Source organism: the organism of the source record quoted next, unplaced genomic scaffold (genome assembly GCF_019419815.1).
Source record: "Pyrus x bretschneideri cultivar Hongxiangsu unplaced genomic scaffold, Pyrus_bretschneideri_v1 Contig22, whole genome shotgun sequence".
In the NCBI taxonomy this organism is placed as follows: domain Eukaryota; kingdom Viridiplantae; phylum Streptophyta; class Magnoliopsida; order Rosales; family Rosaceae; genus Pyrus; species Pyrus x bretschneideri.
In genome coordinates, this window is record NW_025999524.1 from 3,547,830 (window position 1) to 3,558,497 (window position 10,668).

At 37.6% G+C, this 10,668-nt stretch overlaps 1 protein-coding gene and 1 long non-coding RNA gene across 2 annotated transcripts; one reads left to right on the forward strand and one right to left on the reverse strand.

The window, feature by feature from the left end:
- Nucleotides 1–3,729: 3,729 nt before the first annotated feature.
- Nucleotides 3,730–4,512, reverse strand: LOC125477551. The gene is made up of 2 exons (XR_007258594.1): nucleotides 4,300–4,512; nucleotides 3,730–4,145 (listed from the first exon to the last, which is right to left on the reverse strand). It is a non-coding gene; the product is annotated as an uncharacterized LOC125477551 (long non-coding RNA).
- A 1,526-nt stretch (nucleotides 4,513–6,038) lies between these two features.
- LOC103946814 (5'-deoxynucleotidase hdd1) lies at nucleotides 6,039–9,165 on the forward strand. Its single transcript, XM_009357611.3, has 8 exons — nucleotides 6,039–6,383; nucleotides 6,875–6,999; nucleotides 7,149–7,186; nucleotides 7,834–7,944; nucleotides 8,037–8,116; nucleotides 8,370–8,406; nucleotides 8,482–8,523; nucleotides 8,619–9,165. Exons 1-8 carry the CDS (start codon nucleotides 6,102–6,104, stop codon nucleotides 8,702–8,704), a joined length of 801 nt encoding a protein of 266 aa, XP_009355886.2. The 5' UTR covers nucleotides 6,039–6,101; the 3' UTR covers nucleotides 8,705–9,165.
- Nucleotides 9,166–10,668: the final 1,503 nt, after the last annotated feature.

The window sequence follows — 10,668 nt, forward strand, 5'->3', positions numbered from 1 at the left end:
AGCACACTGCCCTAGAACAGTGCCACCCGAGTTTGGGTTTTAGTATATATAGAATATTGGTTCGTCAAGCGCAATCTCCATCACTCAAATCTTGTCTACTAACGGAAACTAATAATGCAACGGTGGCAGTCTTTAATTTTATGTTCAAGTAAATTTCCCGCCTACCTGCAAAGCCCATGACAAATTTAGAGGGCAAACAACCGTGGATGCACACGCATATTTGACGAAACTCGCAACTTAGAAGATCAAAAGGAAGATCACCAAGGTCTAGTTGTATTATTAGGAGAAAGTTTGATGGACTCTCGAGTGATGGGATTAAATATTAGAAGCCACGGCGTTGATTTTCTATCATCGGAAACATACACAGACCAAGCTGTTGATGCTCCGCACGTACACAGGGGAGTTCAATACCGTGCTTCTCAATGTATGAAAGATGGGTGCCGGGAGTTGCACTATATTCCCCTTTTCATCTATTTGCGAGGAGAATAATAAGCTCGCCCACCAAACCCTTTTAACTAACGGGTAGCAAATCACCCTGTGTAAGCAAAATAAGCTCGTCCACCAAACCCGGAAGAGTAGGTTGGTCGTACTTTTCTTGTTGTTCGAGTTCCGGTGAGCGGTGACAAAGCAAGGGATGCGGATGGAAGAGGACGAAGACTTGCATACGCACTTAAAAGCGCATCAGCAACTTTGCCGGTAGCCTTGGGAGTCACCAGCTTCCTTATAAACTTATTGCAATTAAGTCAAGTTTATTATTCCAAATATTATGTAACATTCGACTGACCTGGTGTACTTTCCAATATATTAAGTTTTAATGCATACAGTTTGCATCAGTAATCAGAGTTGGAAAGATAAACAAACCATTGGGAAATTTTATTAGGATTCAGGTTTTCTCACTCTGCACCAAGCTTACTTTATTGCCTGGATTATCATACAAGATATTTGCCTAGACATGTTGAGAAAGTCAACAATCATACAAGATATTTGTCCAAAAAGGTCTATATTTACCGATCTAGCTAGTATGTTAGAAGGATTACCATTCTAAAATAATTCATTTGATTTGAATACCGTTTAATCATTCATAACAAATCGACGATTAAGGTAACAAATAATATTATCTTGATGAACTGTGAAAACAGATATACTATATTATTATGACAGTAGAACTGAACGACAAATTATTAGACATTTGACTCTTTTACATTAGATATATATATATATCAACAGATATTTGCTAACAAGGGATCGCATTCATGCGTTATTTGTATCATATAATTATTCATTTAAATCTGGCATGACTCTCTGTGCTGCTTCTCTCTCTTTGGTTCAACGCAGCCACCATCTATCGCCACGATCACTATCCGATCTGAAAGAACAAAACTGAAACTGCAGCACTTCCACTTGTCCATCAAACTGCTGCTGGAGTTGTGTGCTTCTTGGTGGAGCTAGGCGACTGCGGCAAATCGGACACGTTGCACATTTAAATCCAGTCCACCCGTCCAAGCATGGTTTATGAAAGAGATGAGCGCATCTCAGTTCTCTAATCTCTTCTCCTTCGTCAATTTTGCATAGACACACACAACATTCGGCAGTACTACTCTCCGAATTCGTCCCAGCATTGGGTTTGTACCGGACTGTGGTAAGTGATAACTCTGTGGCTTGGTCGGCAGGCAATAGTTCATCAAAGCAGTGATCATAATGTATGGAGAAGGAATGGTAAACCAAGAAGTTGAAAAGCCAGGTTATGTGGGTGTAGGTTAGATGTATGTACTTCCACATGGTTTGAATAACTGTTTAAAGCTGCAAACTGGAGTTGTTGGGTCGGCTTATGAGGGCCGAGTATGAAGATATTTATAGGCTTTGGACGTGGGAAAATAATAGAGGGAAGCAGAGCCTTAGCCAAGCAATCAAATTTAGGCTAATGTCGCTTATCAATACTTGGTTAATGAAAATGATTTATGCACATTATTTTTCTCTTTTCGAAAACTGCTAGAAAATGATCTTTGTATATAAGTTAAAATACCGAATTAACTAATTAATTTTCTAATATAAACTCTTTTTTCTTTTTTTTCTAGCCGTTGGATTGAAGATATAATAAGAATCAATGGTCAAATTTAAACGCAGAAGGTTGAGTAGACCTAATTTGGGTTTGCCTTTTTTTGGATCAAGGGGGAATATCAGATGTCAATTCTTAGTTCTAAATTATAAATAGACCTCTTCCAATATCGCTTGTTTTAAAAGAAAGTCTCAAAATCCAAAACTGAATTAAGAAGTTGTAACACCATAACGTGGCGTTTTGATGACTTGAAACAGTATTAAACTGCTGAAACAAAGAGTAGAACCATTTTCATATATGTAACTGTTGACCCTAAAAATTACAAAGCCTACGTGGCGCGCATGCCGAGTAACTAATGAGCTAACTACGTCATTTGGTTGATGCGGGACTTGCCAACTCGTTGGCCAAGCTCGGCCGAGGAGTAAAATTTGTTAATGTTGAGTTGAACGCGTTACTGATTTCTTGATCTTGCAACTGTGACCGAGGAAGGAACACGTCTCGGCCTTTGGGTTCTCAAGTCTGAAGACAAAGCTGCTAGTTCTACAAAGTTCACGAATCGTCGACATCGGGTTTGGTCACGGTGATTATATTCGTAAGAGTATAAGCACGTCGAACCAGCTCCGAACTATATGGACACAGGTACTCAAAAGAGATGTACATCTTGATGGTAAATGTGGTTCGGTCGTCAGAATGCTGAATTCTAAAACTCACTTGTGAGTATCCAATCATAAAATCACTCGGCGTTCAATGTGCCGAATATAGTAACTTGTAACACCTTACTTTGTCGAGAAAGCTAATAAGATGACCTTTGCCAATAAGGATTCAGAAACCCTTCTTGACCGAGACTTGGATAGGTAACCAGTTGGCCTCGACGCAGTGCTGTTTATTCAAACTGAAAATGCTCCTCGGTCGGCTGATTCTACGGCAACAGTGCTGTTTATCCAAACTGAAGATGTTCGCCGGTTGCCTTCACAGTGCTGTTTATCCAAACTAAAGATTTGTTGGCGGAAAAAGAAAATAAAAAATCTCAAGATGTTTGAGAGGTTTGCGCAGAACAATTTGTGTGTTAAATTGAAGAAGCCCCCAAATGTTGTATACGACTCTGTATTTATAGTAACTGTCTTTTGCTTGGCACGGCTTGATAACTTTGTAGAGTTCAATTGTCGCTCTAACTTTGTAGAACATCACTTGACTCAAACTTGTGTCCCATCACCTTAGCCGTCCAATATCTCCAAGATATGATAAAGACTATCTCTTAATTTTCCTTGAAAAGATTAAATGTATCTTCCCACATACGTGGCTTGACCAAATGAATGCATCATATTCCAACCGAAACTTCTCTTTCTCCATTATATTGGTCCAAGTGCAACCATGCATGCATGATAATTAAAATACCATGGTTGATAGTTTTGCATTATCTGCAAAACCACCCTGATCCCATCACGTCACCTCATTTTGACTAATCCAAAAGGCATATCCACATGTTGATCATCCAATATTAATTGCATCCTTATGGTATTGTTCCACGTGGTTCTGCATGCAATATAGGACTCTAATGTTGCACGGCATTTCACGTAACCTCTTCTGCATGGAGCTTTATGTGTATCACAACTCTGTACATTTTAAGGATGGATATTTTCAAGATAATTACTATGAAAAAAAAAAAAACAATAGTAATGTTAAGAAAGATCTCTAATCATCCGACGGCCTCGATTATTTGAACCGATAATGTAATTTTGGGTCCAAACAGTAACATATTATATATCTAGCTCCTTCAAATCAAAGAACATTTTGCTAAAAACACATTATTTTCAGCAATCACACATAAATAAAAAGAGAAATTCTGGTTTCAAACGATCACGTCACGGATCAGCGGCTATGCGTAGCTCTTGTTCCTCCAGTAATCGGAATTCTTGAGAGTCCGTGCAATCGATGCCTGAGCTTTCCTGTGCCTCGCGTCCATCCTCATGCTCTCAGTTTTCCCAATTATCGCATATGCATTTCTTTTATTTAAAATCCTCAGTTTTGATTTCAGAGTTTCTTACAACTCGATCAGACTCCTCATCACCATGCTTGATGAACCTGCAATCTGATCACGGAAACGAAACACACAAGTTTTTTTTTATATAAATTTGTTTTTGTTAAAACACATTCTTGAATATTGTTTAAATGATTTTAGTGTAAATTATCGTATAATTTGTGAAACAAGTGTGTATACAGATTAAAAAATGATAAAAACGTACCGATCAAATGCAGCCAGACGTACTATTCCGAAGAACGATTAGAAGAGGGCCGGGAAAGATGCAGATTGGTAGGGTGTCATATGAGAAATCATATATATTAAGCAGATGTACTAATATGAGTTAGAGGGCTAGCTATGCATAATTATGTATAAACAATGCAATAATCTCGTAATTAGTTGGAGTCACGAGAGTGAATCTTGTGTTGGACTTGGATGCAGCCTTGACTGAAGACGATTTTATTAAGGAAATCATGTAGACAATGCAATAATAATGCCAATGATTTATTCTAATAAGCTCTAATTGTTAATCAAGATTCTTAGGGTTAATTATAATTCTCACCTTGGTTCATAGGTAAAACCTTTGTAACTTCATGGTCTATCCATGGATTGGCAAGTTCCTATTTGGAAGGCTGTAAAATCTTAACTGCGGCAGTTTTCACTCTAGTTAATAATTCAGCGCACTCGTTGTTGTTACTATGGGGTCCTGAAGGAAAGATCGATTCTTTGGGATTCTTCTTCTCTTCAAATGGAACAAACAAAGAAAGAATAAGACTGATTCTCTAAACGCCTTTCTAGATGTTCCTCAATGTCCTGGATATGACGTCCATTTGTTTTCATCATAAATGATCGCTTGCCCTAAAGTGACCTAACCTAATAGGGAAATCTCAATACATTGGGCTTTCAATACAATAAAATAGAAAGCCCTAAGGGTGCCATGTTCTAAGAGCCCAAACAATGTGATTGAATTGAATAAATCATTTTCTATCCAGTGTAGTAATTCAGGTTTTACACTATGTGGAATGTCTCTCTCATATTGTGAGATTCTATCTAGTGGCATTCGATCACATAAGCCATTGACAACCGCATAAAAGATTAGAACTTGCTTTTCAATACTATGTTATTATTTTCTTTACAAGTGAGAAGTCTTGTATTCTGATTTATAAATGATGATAATTATTGTGTGACTTAGACTCAAAAAGTTATATATCCTAGGTGGTTCGTTTCATGAAGAAGCAAATGTTGTATCAATTGCCCTACTGCGCTACAAGGATACGACCTGTCAACAGACACACTGCTACATAGATGGTAGTATTTCTTGCGAAGTAGAAAGATCGATGACTTGTGCAATTTTCTAGCTGCTTTGACTGGGGCAAGTCTGTCGAGATAGTAAAATCACCGCATGCATGAGTTGCATTGGAGTTGTGATATCTGTGGGAAACGCGCTTGCAACACACTCTCAAAACATCAAAGTCCACGAATTCCCCATTACACAAAATGTGAAGAAAAGTATTAAGGAGTGCTATTTTTTAAGTGTTACTTTACTTGTATGATAACATGTGATATATTATTTTGTGTTGAGGCACACTAAAAACAAACATATTTACTTATTTTTCATCTCATAATTTTTCGCATTGCAAATGTATTAGGTTATTACAAAAATTCAAATTATGAGATGAAAATTCAAATTAGGAAGTCAATATTTCGATCTCAGATTTAACAGAAGAAGGTAAGGGGCATTTTAGGAATGAAAAAAATCTTATTTTCTTCAAAGACTATGTAATATGCTGACATGGAAATTGAAATGACGTGGATGAGGATAAAAGCGGCATAATAGAAAATAAAAAAAGATTATAATTTATTGACACGTGCTAAATTTTAGGTAAATTATAATATTACCCAGCATAATTTACTGACAAATTAAACCCTACATAAGTATTTTTCAGAAAAAAAAAAAGTATATACTTCGGGAAGCAAAAGAAATTCCTCGACAGAGCTGATCGTTGGTTTCAATCTCAGGGAATTATGGCGCTTAATTCCCCAACCCGCTGCGCGGCTCCACTGACCCGCTCTGTTCCACCTCGTTTGCCTCTCGCTTTCTTCAATCGGACCTTCTCCAGACCCGGATTTTCCACCGAAGTCCCGGCCGCCAGGCTTGTCTCCGTTCGTTGCCAGGCGCCCAGTCCGGACGGCTTCGCGTCCAAGCGCTCAGTGAGTTTGGACGAATCCGAAGCTTCGATCGGGTCCTCGGGTTCTTCATCCGCGTCCTCCGCCATTGATTTTCTCACATTGTGTCACCGTCTCAAGGTATGCACTAATTCTGCTAGTTTTCTCTCTGTTTGGCTACCGAGAAAATGAAAAGTTGGAAAATTGTTTGTATCTGTTTTCTGCGGTTGTATAAAGATTGAAAATTTGTGTTGCAATTTGAGAGATTAGGTGGGTGGTAGGTAGTGGGAAAGTTAAAAATTTTAGGTACTTAAGAATTTTCTCAGCTACCAAACAAAGATTGACGCTTGAATTGAACTGCATGTTTCACATTGTGAAAATATTTATTGAGATGATTCGGAATACAATCCATATGCCAAGTAAGACAAATTGAAGAAATTGAATTGGGCTGTGAAAGATGCGACTTACTGGGAAGGATTTAGTAACTTTAGTTTTAAAACTATGATATGGTTTTCTAATGGAGATCAAAATGATTTCTGCAAACTGCGAAGTAATAGTAGCGGTGTAAATATAATGTCTTCACGGTATGAATTGCGAGAAGATTCACGATATCATCTCCCTCTCACTTGTAGACCACAAAAAGGAAGGGTTGGATCAATCAGGGAATAAAGGGTCCAGAGTCCATCGCAGATCACATGTACCGCATGGCTTTGATGTCTTTGATTGCTGGTGACGTTCCAGGCTTGAATAGAGAGAGGTTGGAGTTTGTGATGCTATATAATGGCCTATGCTCTTTATCATTTTCTAATCGACCTTGCTTGATTATACTGGTAATCGATATGTGACTTGGACTTTTTTGTGTGCAGTACCTTATTTTCTCATTTTTGCCATCCCTTATTTGAACAGGTGTATCAAGATAGCAATTGTGCATGACATCGCAGAAGGTATCTTTTGTTCCCTTGTTCTTTCACGTTATTTCTGTATCATATTTCCCAAAATCGGAGTTTAGTGTGATTCTATCTAAGAATCAGCTTTAGATGTAATAGACATTAGAGTTATATTCTTTTTACGTTTGTCGTAGCCATGCTAATTTATGATGATGCTAAGATTAGCTAGCTGAAAAATAGAAAAACTCTACTTTAGCATATAAGAAAGGTACTAATTAGGAAAACGATAAGTAAAGTGATATTTGTGCCTGTTTGTCTTGCTGGTTTGAAGTGAAGTTTCCGGAAAAGTTCATTACCCTTGCTTCATATGGTAATACTAATACAATTGGAGTGTTATTAGGGCACACTGGGTAGTTCATTTTTAGTTTTTACCGTAAAAACTAAATTTGTTAAATGTGTCGTTAGTTTTTCCTATGTAGAGAATAAGGTTTTCTTGTTGTGATTTTAGCAATCCTGCTTGCGTTATCATTTTAGAGTGTGTTGTTATGTTTGCTGCAGACTCATGGTCAGACGTGCATCTGTTGTGTACATCTGTCTTTCTACAGATACATATATATGTACATACTCGCGCGCTCGCGCACACACACACATGCATGTGTATAGCAATGTGTTTTGATGTTAGATTGCTTTTGGACTATTCTCAGCTATTGTTGGAGATATAACACCATCTGATGGTGTACCGAAAGCAGTAAAGAGCAAAATGGAGCAAGAAGCATTGGATGAAATGTGTTTAGTTCTCGGTGGAGGGATTAGGGGTGACCATTAATTCTTATCTTCATGGAGCTATTTGATTATCTGAAAATATTCACTTCCGGAATTGCATTAACTGTAATGTTCTTATCTGCAGCTGAAGAGATCAAAGAACTTTGGTCAGAGTATGAAAATAATTCGTCCATAGAGGCTAATCTTGTGAAAGATTTTGACAAAGTACGCATATATTGACATTCGCATTTAATGTTATATGAACATGCTTCAAAATATTAGGCATACAGATGAAATGTCTAATTTAGTTCTTTAGGTTGCAAAACAACTTGAAAATTAGAAATTTACTCATTCCTACTTCTGTGTATGTGCTGCGTGCTTATATGGGCAGACACGAGTTACGGATATAGACCTTTCTGACCTTCCACTATTTCTTAAGATTTCCCCTCCGTTTAATATGTTATGCAATTCTGTCCAGGTTGAAATGATTCTGCAAGCATTGGAATACGAAATGGGTAAAATGTTTCACTCTTTTGCTGTAACTTTGTTGGCTTTCTTGTCCTCGTTTGATATTTTTATTCCCGTAACAGAACACGGAAAGGTGCTGGATGAGTTCTTCATTTCGACAGCAGGTAGATCGATTTATATTGATGCTGATTAGAGAAGGAAAATTTGTGTTTTCTGCTATTTGTAACTATTATTTTTTGTTTGACTTTTGTTTCCCCAGGCAAATTCCAAACTGAACTAGGAAGAAGTTGGGCAGCTGAGATCATTGCTAGAAGAAATTCACGGTTGGGCAATACTCGCGACTGATTTCTTCATGTAGTAACATTCGATGCCAAGCCTCCTTTTAGAAGTTGGCCGTCACCCAGCCGCACAAGTTCCTTGTTAACCATTTTCGTCTTCTCACATAAAAGGAAAACAACGATCTTCTATTCCAGAATCCAGAGATCCCGGTAAGATCTGCATTTGCAGCTGTGCAATCCGAGCATGCATCCATGGAGGCCCTGGTGGAAGAAAAGGTATTCTAATTTCAACTAGATTAAGCTGTTGCCTGAACACAACACTCGAAAGGGTAGTTTCCGTGAGCCTTCGGCTTCAAGTTAGTTCAGTACTTCTCGTTTTTCATTTTCCCAATTAGTTAGTTTCTTTTCCATGTACTGAAAATACACTGATTAGAGAAACTTATCTGCACATGTGATGTTACGTCATGGTTGCAGTAACTCAACCTTGACATGGCGTGATTGGTTTATGATACCGTAATATTTACATGACATGTGGCATCGTTTGAACAATGATGTACAAGAATATGAGGAATCCGGATCCTCTTTGTGAGGATCTCTAGGATCTGTAAATCGTATCGGTTAATCGTATATCGTGCAGTCAGAAATTATTTTAAATATTTTTATTTAAAAATAAAAATAAACAGTACTTGACAAAAGGTAACTATACGATATACGATGAATGAACATGATTTACAGATCTTTGAAATCCTACCAAAAAGATCCTGTTTGGAAAATGATGTCAATGTGCAGGGAGTAGAGTATGGGAACCTCCACGTTGCGTTGTGGTTGCAACTTGCATGTGTGTTTTTACTATATTTGGGCTTTTCTTTATCATGACGTCATCATTTGGGCTGGAGAGAATTAATAGTGTGCGCACGTGTGCCTTGTGTCTCGGATTTACTTTTGCTTTTTATCCGTAAGGCCACGTCGACACTTTCTCGATGTTTGAAAAAGTCATCGTTTTGCCAAAAAAATGGAACCCACTTACCGACATAGAAATCCTTTTAGGTTAATTAATCTCATGCAAGTATATTAACTTTAAAATTTCAATTTAAAGAAATAAAGGATCCGTTAATTTTAAATTATGATGAGGGAATTCAAACTTCGTACATAAAAGAAGAGATCTTACTTTACCCGATCTTTATATATAAGTAGTCATTTTTTGTCAAATCTCCCATGATTGAGATTCTTTCCATTCGGATACTAGAAATCCGAGGAGATAAAGAGGAAGAAGAGAAGATCGAGGGGATAGGGAAAGATAAGAGAAGAAGAAGATGAACAGAAAAAAAAAAAAAAAAAAAAAGAGTGAAGAGAAGTGCATCGTTTCCAACGAGAAAGCAAACAAAAAGTTGAATAATTTATGATCGTTGGATCTAGAGAAGAAGAAAATTTTAATTGTGACAAGAACATAAGTGATACATTATGTGTTTAAATATAAATTGTGAGATCCTATTCCCATATGATATGATGGTGGAGGAGCTTCACGGGGCAGCAGCAACAAGTACGTGGAGGAGCTTCACGGGGCCGCTGGGCAGAAAAAGCAGCCAAAGATGGAATAATTCGAGCACATGACCTGACCCACCTCCACTTAGAAATATTTTTCCAATTTCTGCAGACATCTTATGTAAGAGAGACGTAACGGAGACCCACTTTGAAATATTCGAGCGCTCCTCCTAATAAATTATAAAATCCCAACACAAAAACAAAATTGGTTAATCTTAATCCATGGCGGGCCCGCCCCACCAGATTACAGCCGCTATTTCAATAATCATAATACCATGTGCTAATCAAGGCAACATATATTTGACAGGGGAAGAGGATCCTCTCCTGAGCTGATCACAAAATTCGGACCGTTCAAATTTAATCTAACAGCTTCAAACAGGAGGGTTTTCTAAAAGTTATAATAATTGTAACCGTTGAATTAAATTTGAACAGTTTGGATTTCGTGATCAGAATGATCCCTATCCTGAACTCATAAGAGGATCCTCTTCC

Bases quoted from the DNA above. Each gene is read 5' to 3' on its own strand.
- LOC103946814 (XM_009357611.3), top strand. From the start codon at position 6,102: ATGGCGCTTAATTCCCCAACCCGCTGCGCGGCTCCACTGACCCGCTCT. The intron at 7,187-7,833 runs GTATCTTTTGTT...GACTATTCTCAG, and splicing joins TGTGCATGACATCGCAGAAG to CTATTGTTGGAGATATAACA. The intron at 8,524-8,618 runs GTAGATCGATTT...TTGTTTCCCCAG, and splicing joins GTTCTTCATTTCGACAGCAG to GCAAATTCCAAACTGAACTA.